The 14,716-nt window shown below is 38.5% G+C and overlaps 1 protein-coding gene across 1 annotated transcript in view; it reads right to left on the minus strand.

The window, feature by feature from the left end:
- Window positions 1-14,716, minus strand: part of LOC136257999 (uncharacterized) — a 33,714-nt gene that overhangs the window by 9,745 nt on the left and 9,253 nt on the right. The window contains exon 5 of the mRNA XM_066051299.1: window positions 12,909-13,054. Coding sequence (XP_065907371.1) covers window positions 12,909-13,054 — 146 coding nt within the window. The remainder of the gene's footprint in view (window positions 1-12,908; window positions 13,055-14,716) is intronic.

Genomic DNA, 14,716 nt, shown 5'->3' on the forward strand with positions numbered 1-14,716 from the left:
TTCAGCACTCCACATTACAAATTTGAGCGAAATTGCTTCAAGTGTTCCCGAGATATGCGACTTCAAAAATTGGCTTAGTTTCTTCGTTTTTTTTCTTCTTATTTTTCTTCCTCTTTTCGCACACTTACAAAAACTGCTATAAAACGCGAACGCCATATCCGTTTGCCTTGAACTTTGGCACACAGAAGGGAGATATAAAGGTGCATCTCTGCACCAACTTTGGCTGGAATACGATAAACAGGCAAAGAGTTATGAGCGATTATTCACGACAAATAACACCAATATGTTGTCACGCCTACAGGGTAAACCGCGTATGGGAAGAAGCTGAAAATCGGTGGGTGAATAGGTTAACTATTGAACCTCAAACCTTTTGTGGTTTGAAAGAAATCGAGCTAAAAACCAGGAAGATACAACGAAAAAACCAACAGTGTGTAACAATTACGCAATCGAGATTAGCTAATAAAAGAAACGACTGCTTGCCACGCCTACCAGGTAAACCGCTTGGGGTAATGCTTTGAAAATCGCTGTACAGATGGAGTTATCATCTTAGAAAGGCTCTTCAATGGTGTAGAAGAATCAGACTTAAAGCCACGGAGTTATAACACGAAATCCAACTTGGTGTAGCAAGTGCGAGATCGAGATACTCTAATAGAGCAGTCATCCTAATAGAGCAGTCATCCTAATAGAGCAGTCATCCTAATAGAGCAGTCACCCGAAGAGAATTCAAGAGATCAGCTAGAAACAAGTAACCTGTATAGAGATCAGATACAAACAAATCACCCTGTAGAGAGATCAGCTAGAAGAAGTTAACTTGTAGAGAGTTCAGCTACAAAGAAACCATCATGTAGAGAGTTCAGCTGCAAACGAATCACCTGTAGAGAGTTCAGCTACAAAGAAATCTCCCTGTAGAGAGATCAGCTAGAAGAAGTTTCCTTGTAGAGAGTTCAGTTACAAAGAAACCACCATGTAGAGAATTCGTTTACAAACTAGTGACCCTGTAGAGACATCAGCTAGAAGAAGTTACCTTGTAAAGAGTTCAGCCACAAAGAAACCATTCTGTAAAGAGCTCAGCTGCAAAAAAAATCACCTGTACAGAATTCCACTACAAACAAGTCACCCTATAGAAAGATCAGCTAGAAGACGTTACCTCGTAGAGAGTTCAGTTACAAAGAAACCACCATGTAGAGAATTCATTTACAAACTAGTGACCCTGTAGAGACATCAACTAGAAGAAGTTACCTTGTAAAGATTCAGCTACATAGAAACCATTCTGTAAAGAGCTCAGCTGCAAACAAATCACCCTGTAGAGAGATCAGCTAGAAGAAGTTACCTTGTTGATAGTTCAGCTACAAACAAATCACCCTGTAGAGAGATCAGCTAGAAGAAGTTACCTTGTAGAGAGTTCAGCTACAAAGAAACCATCATGTGGAGAGTTCAGCTGCAAACAAATCACCTGTAGAGAGTTCAGCTACAAACAAATCTCCGTGTAGAGAGATCAGCTAGAAGAAGTTACCTTGTAGAGAGTTCAGTTACAAAGAAACCACCATGTAGAAAGTTCAGCTACAAACTAGTGACCTTGTGGAGACATCAGCTAGAAGAAACTACCTTGTAGAGAGCTCAGCTACAAAGAAACCATTCTGTAAAGAGCTCAGCTGCAAACAAATCACTTGTACAGAATTCAGCTACAAACAAATCACCCTGTAGAAAGATCAGCTAGAAGAAGTTACCTTGCAGAGAGTTCAGTTACAAAGAAACCACCATGTAGAAAGTTCAGCTACAAACTAGTGACCTTGTGGAGACATCAGCTAGAAGAAACTACCTTGTAGAGAGCTCAGCTACAAAGAAACCATTCTGTAAAGAGCTCAGCTGCAAACAAATCACCTGTACAGAATTCAGCTACAAACAAATCACCCTGTAGAAAGATCAGCTAGAAGAAGTCACCTTGTAGAGAGTTCAGCTACAAAGAAGCCACCATGTAGGGAGTTCAGCTAGAAGAAGTTACCTTGTAGAGAGTTCAGCTACAAAGAAACCATCATGAAGAGAGTTCAGCTGCAATCAAATCTCCCTGTAGAGAGTTTAGTTAGAAGAAGTTACCTTGTAGAGAGTTCAGCTACAAAGAAACCATTCTGTAAAGAGCTCAGCTGCAAACAAATCACCTGTACAGAATTCAGCTACAAACAATTAACCCTGTAGAAAGATCAGCTAGAAGAAGTCACCTTGCAGAGAGTTCAGTTACAAAGAAACCACCATGTAGGGAGTTCAGCTAGAAGAAGTTACCTTGTAGAGAGTTCAGCTACAAAGAAACCAATCTGTAAAGAGCTCAGCTGCAAACAAATCACCTGTACAGAATTCAGCTACAAACAAATCACCCTGTAGAGAGGTCAGCTAGAAGAAATTACCTTGTAGATAGTTCAGCTACAAAGAAACCACCATGTAGAGAGTTCAGCTGCAAAGAAATCACCCTGTACAAAATTCAGCCACAAACAAATTGCCCTGTAGAAAGATCAGTTAGAAGAAGTTACCTTTTAGAGAATTCAGCTACAAAGAATCCATTCTGTAAAGAGCTCAGCTGCAAACAAATCACCTGTACAGAATTCAGCTACAAACAAACCACCCTGTAGAGAGATCAGCTAGAAGAAGTTACCTTGTAGATCGTTCAGCTACAAACAAATCACCCTGTAGAGAGATCAGCTAGAAGAAGTTACCTGGTAGAGAGTTCAGCTACAAAGAACCATCATGTAGAGAGTTCAGCTACAAACAAATCTCCCTGTAGAGAGATCAGCTAGAAGAAGTTACCTTGTAGAGAGTTCAGCTTCAAACAAATCACCCTGTAGAAAAATTAGCTAGAAGAGGTCACCTTGTAGAGAGTTCAGTTACAAAGAAACCACCATGTAGAGAGTTCAGCTACAAACTAGTGACCTTGTAGAGACATCAGCTAGAAGAAGTTACCTTGTAGAGAGTTCAGCTACAAAGTAACCATTCTATAAAGAGCTCAGCTGCAAATAAATCACCTGTACAGAATTCAGCTACAAACAAATCACCCTGTAGAAAGATCAACTAGAAAAAGTTACCTTGTAGAGAGTTCAGTTACAAAGAAACCACCATGTAGAGAATTCAGCTACAAACTAGTGACCCTGTAAAGACATCAGCTAGAAGAAGTTACCTTGTAGAGAGTTCAGCTACAAAGAAACCATTCTGTAAAGAGCTCAGCTGCAAACAAATCACCTATACAGAATTCAGATACAAACAAATTACCATGTAGAGAGATCAGCTAGAAGAAGTTATCTTGTAGATAGTTCAGCTACAAACAAATCACCCTGTAGAGAGATCAGCTAGAAGAAGTTAACTTGTAGAGAGTTCAGCTACAAACAAATCACCCTGTAGAGAGATCAGCTAGAAGAATTTATCTTGTAGATAGTTCAGCTACAAACAAATCACCCTGTAGAGAGATCAGCTAGAAGAAGTTAACTTGTAGAGAGTTCAGCTACAAAGAAACCATCATTTAGAGAGTTCAGCTTCAAACAAATCACCTGTAGAGAGTTCAGCTACAAACAAATCTCCCTGTAGAGAGATCAGCTAGAAGAAGTTACCTTGTAGAGAGTTCAGCTACAAACAAATCACCCTGTAGAAAGATCAGCTAGAAGAAGTCACCTTGTAGAAAGTTCAGTTACAAAGAAACCACCATGTAGAGAGTTCAGCTACAAACTAGTGACCTTGAAGAGACATCAGCTAGAAGAAGTTACCTTGTAGAGAGTTCAGCTACAAAGAAACCATTCTGTAAAGAGCTCAGCTGCAAACAAATCACCTGTACAGAATTCAGCTACAAACAAATCACCCTGTAGAGAGGTCAGCTAGAAGAAATTACCTTGTAGATAGTGCAGCTACAAAGAAACCACCATGTAGAGAGTTCAGCTGCAAAGAAATCACCCTGTACAAAATTCAGCCACAAACAAATTGCCCTGTAGAAAGATCAGTTAGAAGAAGTTACCTTTTAGAGAATTCAGCTACAAAGAAACCATTCTGTAAAGAGCTCAGCTGCAAACAAATCACCTGTACAGAATTCAGCTACAAACAAACCACCCTGTAGAGAGATCAGCTAGAAGAAGTTACCTTGTAGATCGTTCAGCTACAAAAAAATCACCCTGTAGAGAGATCAGCTAGAAGAAGTTACCTTGTAGAGAGTTCATCCACAAAGAAACCACCATGTAGAGCGTTCAGCTGCACCCTGTATAATATTCTGCCACAAACAAATTGCCCTGTAGAAAGATCAGTTAGAAGAATTTACCTTGTAGAGAGTTCAGCTACAAAGAAACCATTCTGTAAAGAGCTCAGCTGCAAACAAGTCGCCTGTACAGAATTCAGCTACAAACAAATCACCCAGTAGAGAGATCAGCTAGAAGAAGTTACCTTGTAGATTGTTCAGCTACAAATAATTCACCCTGTAGAGAGAGCATCTAGAAGAAGTCACCTTGTAGAGTGTTCAGTTACAAAGAAACCACCATGGAGATTTCTGTAATCAATATATGTATTATATATATAATTTGTACATTTACTGATAAAATATTTAAAGTACATTTACTTCATCTTTTCTTCTTCCTGTGGTAAAAAAAAGATAGGTTAAAAAAGTCCCAAAGCTGGCCATAGGCCAGCTTTGGGGTATACAAATACAAAAAGAAATGAAATCTAATCCAAAACAGCCGAGCTGTAATAAAAGTGTGCGGCCCTCAAAAAGGCTATGGTGAAAAAAGATGTGAAATCCAAGGTGGTGGCCAAGAAATGGCTGTGATGGTAGGTTAATGGCAAAAATTTTAATAATGACAATTCAGGTGAATTTTGTGCCAAGACCAAGCGGCACAAAAATTCACCTGAATTGTCGTTATTAAAATTTTTACCATTAACCTACCATCACAGCCATTTCTTGGCCGCCACCTTGGATTTCACATCTTTTTTCACCATAGCCTTTTTGAGGGCCGCACACTTTTTTTTTACAGCTCAGCTGTTTTGGATTAGATTATCTAAGCGCCTGTAATTTATTTCCCATATTGTTGCAGTACAAATCGAGTTTATCACTGTTCCAACTGTGAAGCACTATAACTCCAAGAGCATTCATCACAAAAGGCTGAAACTTTGGCTGTCCACTCTTTTGTTACTATAGATTATAGAGATGCAATAAAATGGAATCCGATGAATGTGCAAAAATGGCCAGGATTTTGTTCTGTGGATCACAGATATCTATTTTACTCAGCATATAAATTTGTTAATTTCTATAAGTGCAAAGCTACCATTTAACCGTAAAGTGACTGTTCTATAAGAGTATCTCGATCTGCACTTGCTCTAACTATATATAGCAGAAGCTAGCAATATATTATTACTTATGTGATGGCTCAATTAGGGTATCTTGTTCACCACTTGCTCTTCCCGTAACAAATTAGCTAGATATTTTATCACATGTCACTGTTCTATTAAAGCCTCTCTATCTTTTGTGCAATACTTTGTCCACTTCACAAAATTGCACCTACTATGCCATCATTTTGCTATTTGTGACTGAAATTGACAAAACAAGGCTTCGACGCACAAAGCTTTGTTAGGAGATATGGCGATTTTAAGGAATCATTGTGTAATAACTTCCCAGTGCCTACAGCTGTGCAAACAAAATTTGCACCAATTATTCATCTGTTTACTAGCTATCACTGAGTGGGTGTATACATTTCTGATACCCAAAATTTGCCCTGTTTTGGGCAGCTTTTTTCGAGTGGGTAATAATATCACAGCTGGTAGTACAAGGGTGGGAGGGTGGGGGTGGACGGTGGTCTTAATATAGGGGTATAAGATGAAGTAAGAAGACGGTTGGAATCCAGAGGCCAAGTTTGGGCTCTCCATGGCCCTCCATGGCCCTCAAATTACTCCAAATTGACTGTGAGCACTATTGGCGTGTGAAGTCCCAGCTCACTACACACCATTATCACAAAGCCATGGCCATTGAATGGTGCCAATCTCCCACTCGTGGCTTTGACAGGGTCGGAAGAAAGCTGCTACAGAAACCAGACTTGCCAGTGCTGAAGGAAGTACAGTGTGAAATATGATAGTGTATTAGACCAGCAATCCATTTCTGGTAAAATCGTAAGTTTGATTTTGTGTGTGTGGAAGCCTTGTTATATGAAATCCGGTCACATTTGCTTTTATCTACCCATTATTCCCAAAATTTGCTGGCAAAATGACATGTCTCTATACACGGTATTAATAACAGGAAATTATCACAGTATATCGGTATATAGTTAGCTTGTTACAGTGACTATTGCACCATTTCTTGGGCCTATTATGAAGTGGTATGCAACCCAAAAACCAAAGAATGTAGTTCAGTGCAAGTAGGCAGGTGCTTGTAATGTGGCAACCTCAATGTTTTTTTAGGGTGTGGCTTGTTAAACCATTAACAAATTGAGTAATTAAACACCAAAGGCTGGGTTAAAAATAATCCTACACCGGTATTTCAATATACAGGTTATCAAAGACTGTCACCATATGATAACTGGTTATGTTAATTTATCACAATAAATGGTAGTACTGATATATCACTATTCACTATTTAATGAGAAGCATTCTTGGTACTTATCTGCCCCTGATTTATATAAAACTTTTTCCTTAGTCTCTAGCTACCATATCCATTGAGTCAAAATCAAGAGCGGTGGAGCAGGCAAAAGAGTGAGGGGGCCAGGCCAGCTGTAAGTTGAAGACCAAAAAAAAAAAGGGTCACAGCCTGCTGACAATAGCTGCTCTCCACCAGTTACATCTCCTTATTTATAACTACACATACGTAGCTAAGAAATTTTCTACACTGCTTCTCTGAATACTGTGACTGCTCTATTAGAGTATCCAGATCCTGACTGTTCTATTAGAGTATCTCGATCTTTTCTTGCAAACAGTGTCCCAAAAAGTGGGGAAGGGGGGGCATGGCCCTCCTGGCCCCCCGTCTCCACCGCCTATGGTCCAAATAGAGATCTCTGTGTGTTTAACATGCTGACTTGTTTGACTCTTGTTTCTTTACTTTTTCAGCAATCTCTATTCCCATGTTTTATTTTTTTTAATTTATTTTTATATACAAGTTACTGTACACTTGTGCATTATAGGGTAATGCTCGTAAAGCTAATGCTATGAAGTTGTACACATATATATGTAACACAGTTCAAAACTACTAATCAGATATACACAAAAAGTTGGGTCACCTAGGATTGTGATAACCACAAACCAAACCTAAAATAAACTGTGATGATTGGAGCCCAAAGAAGTAGGCGTGGCCCACGAAATAATATCACCCAAAAACAGCCTCAATTTCCCCTAACGATGATGAGGCAGTATTGGTTAGGTAAAACTAAGCTTTCAGATTGACCCAAAATGCTTTCAACAAGTTGCTACGGAATTTTTAAAATATTTTATTTACAGAATTTTCTACTGACTGACTGAGTAAGTAAGTAGCTGACTGACTAGTGCCTTCAGACCGAGGGGTCCTTCACTTCCAGAAATGTCGTCGATGACCATAGAAATTTGGCAATTTTTATTAGAAATGTAGAAATTTTTGTTGGGAATTCAGAAATATTAACTGAAATTTTAAATACATAAATCCATACGATTAAAATTTTTATAATGTTTGGCATTGAATTTTGATTATTTGTAAGTTATATTACATGGATTTATATGTGTATATACACGAGGCCAGATGCAAGGAAGAGGGGTCACTATCAAGACGTATAGCGCCATCTAGATTATACGCACTAACATTTGTCCGTAATCTGCTTCGTAAATTTGTTGTATACTTTCGAGCTGATTCGATTCCCACAGTGCAAAGGCCACAGTACAAGTCGTTTTGGTGTGTCCGTGGATTACTGGTGAGTGTTTCATTCAAATTCCTACCTCACCCCAACCATGATAGAGTCACGACGACTTACCAGACCTCTAGTGAACCGTTCGGCTCGGCTTGAACCCATACTGAAACCATAATACAGTAGCCTAAGGCACGGAATATACTACAACTCAAGCTACAACTTCGTAGCACTCAAGAATTTCCAAGTCAGAAATTTGGAAATTTGGTAGAAATTTATCCAGAAATTAGAAATTTGGTTGGCAAATTTCCATATTTCGAAATTTCGTAGATGGATTTTGTATGTGAAGGACCCCCCGCTTCAGACAAGCGTAACTCGATAATGGCTAAGGCTACGGGCTTGATTTTTTCACAGTTTGACATCGCTTCGGCCTGACAGGTGCCTTTTGGCATACCGCAGTACATACAATGCATTCTTCATGGACTTACCAGTTTCTTTCTTTGTCTCCCATTCATCTTTGCTGACAGCGAAAGTGTCGATTTGGCAATAGCACGTGATGGCTTCCCTTCGTAATGGAAATTGTCAATATTTTTCATTGTGGCTATTTTGATAGCAGAGGTGCTTTTCAAACAGTTCTTGATTGTACTGCTGTGTAACGGGTTGAACATAGCAGCGTAATGGATACTTCACGATAATTGATATCTAATCCAAAACAGCAAAGCTGTGAAAAAATAGTGCGGCCCTCAAAAAGGCTATGGTGAAAAAAGATGTGAAATCCAAGGTGGCGGCCAAGAAATGGCTGTGATGGTAGGTTAATGGTAAAACGTTTAATAATGACAATTCAGGTGAATTTTTTTGCCGCTTGGCCTTGGCACAAAATTTACCTGAATTGTCGTTATTAAATTTTTACCACTAACCTACCATCACAGCCATTTCTTGGCCGCCACCTTGGATTTCACATCTTTTTTCCCCATAGCCTTTTTGAGGGCTGCACTCTTTTTTTACAGCTTGGCTGTTTAGGATTAGATTTCACTTCTTTTTGTATTTGTATACCATAAGCTGGCTTTGGAACTTTTTAAACCTATCTTTTTTCTTTACCACAGGAAGAAGAAAAGATGAAGCAGATGTTAAATACTTTAAATATTTCTGTTTTATCAGTAAATGTACAAATTATATAATACATATATTTATTACAGAACTCTCCATCGTGGTTTCTTTGTAACTGAACACTCTACAAGGTGACTTCTTCTTGCTGCTCTCTCTACAGGGTGAATTGTTTGTAGCTGAATAATCTACAAGGTAACTTTTTCTAGCTGATCTCTCTATAGGGTGATTTGTTTGTAGCTGAACTATCTACAAGGCAACTTCTTCTAGATGATCTCTCTACAGGGTGATTTGTTTGTAGTTGAACTATCTACAAGGCAACTTCTTCTAGCTGATCTCTCTACAGGGTGATTTGTTTGTAGCTGAACGATCTACAAGGTAACTTCTTTTAGCTGGTCTCTCTACAGGATGATTTGTTTGTAGTTGAACTATCTACAAGGCAACTTCTTCTAGCTGATCTCTCTACAGGGTGATTTGTTTGTAGCTGAATTCTGTACAGGTGATTTGTTTGCAGCTGAGCTCTTTACAGAATGGTTTCTTTGTAGCTGAACTCTCTACAAGGTAACTTCTTCTAGCTGATCTTTCTACAGGGCAATTTGTTTGTGGCTGGATTTTCTACAGGGTGATTTGTTTGCAGCTGAACTCTTTACATGGTGGTTTCTTTGTAGCTGAACTCTCTATAAGGTGACTTCTTCTAGCTGATCTTTCTACAGAGTGATGTGTTTGTAACTGAACTCTCTACAAGGAAACTTCTTCTAACTGAGCTCTGTACAGGGTGAATTGTTTGTAGCTGAATTATCTACAAGGTAATTTCTTCTAGCTAATCTCTCTACAGGATGATTTGTTTGTAGCTGAATTCTGTACAGGTGATTTGTTTGCAGTTGAGCTCTTTACAGAATGGTTTCTTTGTACTTCTTCTAACTGATCTTTCTACAGGGCGATTTGTTTGTAGCTGAACTCTCTACATGGTGGTTTCTTTGTAGCTGAACTCTCTACAAGGTGACTTCTTCTAGCTGATATTTCTACAGAGTGATTTGTTTGTAGCTGAACTATCTACAAGGTAACTTCTTCTAACTGATGTCTCTACAGGGTCACTAGTTTGTAGCTGAATTCTCTACATGGTGGTTTCTTTGTAACTGAACTCTCTACAAGGTAACTTCTTCTAGCTGATCTACAGGGTGATTTGTTTGTAGCTGAACTCTCTACAAGAAAACTTCTCCTAACTGATCTCTGAACAGAGTGAATTGTTTGTAGCTGAACTCTCTACATGGTGGTTTCTTAGTAGCTGAACTCTACAAGGTGATTTCTTCTAGCTGAACTATCTCTTTCCGTAGTTGAACTCCCTACAAGGTAACTTCTTCTAGCTGATCTCTCTACAGGGTGACATGTTTGAAGCTGATCTCTATACAGGTTACTTGTTTCTAGCTGATCTCTTGAATTCTCTTCAGGGTGACTGCTCTACTAGAGTATCTCGATCTCGCACTTGCTACACCAAGTTGGATTTCGTGTTATAACTCCGTGGCTTTAAGTCTGATTCTTCTACACCATTGATGAGCCTTTCTAAGATGATTACTCCATCTGTACAACGATTTTCAAAGCATTACCCCCAAGCGGTTTATCTGGTAGGCGTGGCAAGTTTATTATTATTATTACTATTATTGTCAATTTTGTCAAAATGACAGGGTCGTACAGAAGGACAAGCCTGCAAACGTACTCCCACAATTAAACATACATACAGTAACATTAAATGCACACTAATACAATAACTAAGACGAGACAGATAGCTAATAACAGAGCAATACACAACAGGACAAGAAATAGAAAGTTATTTGAATAGAAATCGGCGAAGGGCAGCACGTAATGGATTTGACTTCTTAATCTGTAGGATGGAATGCGGTATGGTGTTCCAAAGAAAAGGGCTGTTTACAAAAAAAGAGAAGCGATATGAATTAATAGTAGATACAACTGGCCAGATCGATAGAGGATGAGATCTAGTTGAGGTTTCAGGTAACTGAAAATGATTGTGAAAAGGAAAAGAGCTTCTGTGGTGCAGACTATCATGTACATGGCAAATGGAGAAATACTTGTGGCGCTGCTTGATGGTAGGCTAGTGTAACTCTTGCATACAGTCATCAGAAGATTTACTCCAGCAATATGATAATGGATTCCACCTACTATTGGAAGCCCAATGGGTAGCCTTATGTTGTATGGATTCCAAATGGTATTGGAGTAAAGATGCCACTCTGGACAGGCATATTCCAGGACAGGCCGGACAATACACTTATAAGCAATGGACTTAATAGATATTGAATAGTTGTAGAAACGATGACGGAGGAAGTTTAATGATCTAGAAGCCTTAGCTGAAACATATTTACAATGTTCATTCCAATTGAGTTTGGAGTCAACAAGTAGTCGTTTTTTATTAGCTAATCTTGATTGCATAATTGTTACACACTGTTGGTTTTTTTGTTGTATCTTCCTGGTTTTTAGCTCGATTTCTTTCAAATCACAAAAGGTTTGAGGTACAATAGCTAACCTATTCACCCACCGATTTTCAGCTTCTTCCTGTAAGCGGTTTACACTGTAGGCGTGACAACATATCGGTGTTATTTTTCGTGAATAATCACTCATAACTCTTTGCCTGTTTATCGTATTCCAGTCACAGTTGGTACTGAGATGCGCCTTTATATCCCCCTTCTGTGTGCCAAATGTCAAGGCAATTGGATATGGTGTTCGCATTTTATAGCAGTTTTTGTAAGTGTGTGAAAAGAGGAAGGAAAATAAGAAGAAAAAAAAACGAAGAAACTAAGCCAATTTTTGAAGTCGCATATCTCAGGAACACTTGAAGTGATTTCGCTCAAATTTGGAATGTGGTGTGCTGAAGTTGGAGGACGTGTCCACAGCAAAAAATCATCTTGTTTCATCAAGGCAGCACAGAGCTACGGAGGTGCGAATATTGTGTTTTCATTCTTCCTGTCAATATACTCACGGGTGTTGCACGCCGGCTTCTTGAGCCACACAACACACTACCGTGTGTCTTGATAACTGGGGCGTGCGGCACCATTTCTTTCGGTATGCGTGGATTGCAGTGGTGCTTTTCAAACAGGTTGAACATAGCTGACAACCAAGCATAACTTCACTTTTCAGACAACAATAGGGGCGCGCGGCGCCATTTCAGATGCAGTATGCATGGATTCACCAGTCATAATAATTATTTACAAAAAAAGTTAACAAACAAGTACACAGAAAATTTTGGAATTTTCAACTAGAGTAGGGACCATAACACATCGACAAAAAGTACTGAAACAAGCTGGATTAGTGCACGATATTAAATCACAGTAAAACAACAATAAGTGTTATATCCCTACTGTGCATTTCATCGTGTACTAATCCAGCTCATTTCAGTACTTTTTATCGATGTATTATGGTCTCTACTCTAGTTGAAAATTTCAAAATTTCTGTGTACTTGTTTCACAATGGACATTCCATACTTCTACTAGATAACTTTGTAAGTCACAATGCATAGTTTTTTATATATAGCCAGGCTACTCTTTCTCTGTTACAGTGTCTCATACGATACCTAAACCATAGATAAATACCGGTCTGGGTGTGGATGCATAGTATAGGTCACTCATTCTTCACATTTCCAGCAACTGGTGGTATATACATATTAATCAAGGGCTGCAATACTGTATGTACCACATGCCATGTTTCTTGAGTTGCTTGTGTAACTTGCAGTGATAACAGCTATTTCCTTGGAATATTTGTCTCATTTTGCCGCATGAGTGGCCTAATGCAGTTAATTGCAGACCCTTTTCAGAGGCACTTATAATTCCTACTTGATATATACATCATGTGGGAATACACATACAAACACGCACTACACACACACACACACACACACACACACACACACACACACACACACACTACATGCACACGCACGCATATAGTATAACATTATACACAATACACACGCACTACACTTACAAAGAGAGGACCACTAGTCCTGGTATTCCTATTGTACTAGCTTTACTATGATGACTTCCACTCCCTCCTCCTCCACTGTGTCCACCACTTGGTCCATTCTCAGTACAGTCCCCAGGGCAGGCGCACACACTGGTTAAATTGAATGACTACAGTAAAATAAAACAACTTGTTATAAAAGCAGATCACGATGTAAACAGTTACCAATGACGATGCCATGCATTCTATCAGTAAGTACAGTACACTATGTTACAGTATATATACATATAGTTATATACTGGTGTACGGGTGACATTGTTGTTATGACACAAGACTGAAGCACAGCCGAAGTTGAGTGTAAATAGGTAGTAGTGATATCATCAAAGATTGCGGGATATTTTTTATCCCAGTGCAGATGAATTTATGGATATTAGACCAGGTTCCTGTTTGCTTCCTGTTAGTGTGCACAAGATTTGTCTGGATAGTACATAGATTTAATCAACCTTTTAGTTCCTCCAAAGATACTAGATGCACAGCAATGGACAGTTTTATGAAGCAGCACTGAGTGTACAAGTATGATTAATCTTATTTGGAGTTAGTGTCAACTTAGTTGAGTGGTATTATGTGACATGCAAAGACTAAAACTACTGGTGAGCAATGAGGATTATTCTGAGAGAGTAAGAGTGAAGTCAGTCTACATCACACACTGCTGGGACTGATAACTAGACTGAGCATCAACACTGACTGTTTCATTTAATTACTTAACTACTGCAGTAGTATAATGTCACTGTGTAAAGGCATAACTGTATGATTTAGCAGGAGTATACGTAAGTGTGATAGTAGTGTGATTTTTTAGAATAACATTTTCATATTTGACTATTACTTTGTTTCATTTGCAACGATACCGTTTGTGGTTGTTATGAGTGGCTCCACTACTGTGTGATAAGTTTGTCATCGTTAGGTGATATCACTAAGTAGTGGAGCCATTCTGTCTATCAGCTGTGTAGTTGTTATAATGCAGCACTTCACTTTCACACTCCCATGTACTGGGAAATAAGCAGTTGTAATTCAAGTTTACATTTTTGACCATCTCCGTCAGTGTTACACAGTACACAAGCTTATGTTGTGCTAATTCTAAAACCAGACATCCATTAGATGCAATTACAGAGAACCAATCAACCATGTATAAAAATTAATTTATTAAAGTTGTAAAAACAGGCTTGTTTAATTTCTAGGTACCGTACGCAAAGAAATTTTGACGTCAAAAAAATTTGACAAATTTGACGAATCGGTTTAATTCGTCAAATTTAAATTCGTCAAATGTTTATAAGCGCCCTTAAAAGTACAGGTTTTGCCTACAATTTCTTGATTTTCGTCAACTTTTTATTCATCAAATCTGCTGAAGTCTGAATTCGTCAAATTTTTTTGACGTCAAAATTTCCTTGCGCACGGTATGTCCAATTAAAATTTCATGCATTTTTGTAGTGTATTAATTATGTACAGTAGTAATCCATTTGTGACCCAATTTTTGAAAACCATCCTTTTTAGCACATTGGTCAATTTTGTCTTTTTTAGCTTAAATGAGTCATTGAGAGGTTAACTAGTCAAAATTTCAGCTTGATACCTTGTAGGGTTCTAGAGATATGGTCAATTTACTGTCTAATACATTAAAAAGTAGCTTTTCATAGAAATGCATTGAATTCTGTGAGTGATGAAATTCGACAAAGTGTGACAAATCACTTTGTTTACAAATAATTTCATTCCTACTGTCTAGAAGTGTTATAAAGAGACTTCTGATAGTTAACTCAAGTGTTCCTGGTCCTTTTCTTCAA

This window comes from Dysidea avara, chromosome 6, assembly GCF_963678975.1.
Source record: "Dysidea avara chromosome 6, odDysAvar1.4, whole genome shotgun sequence".
Lineage (NCBI taxonomy): Eukaryota > Metazoa > Porifera > Demospongiae > Dictyoceratida > Dysideidae > Dysidea > Dysidea avara.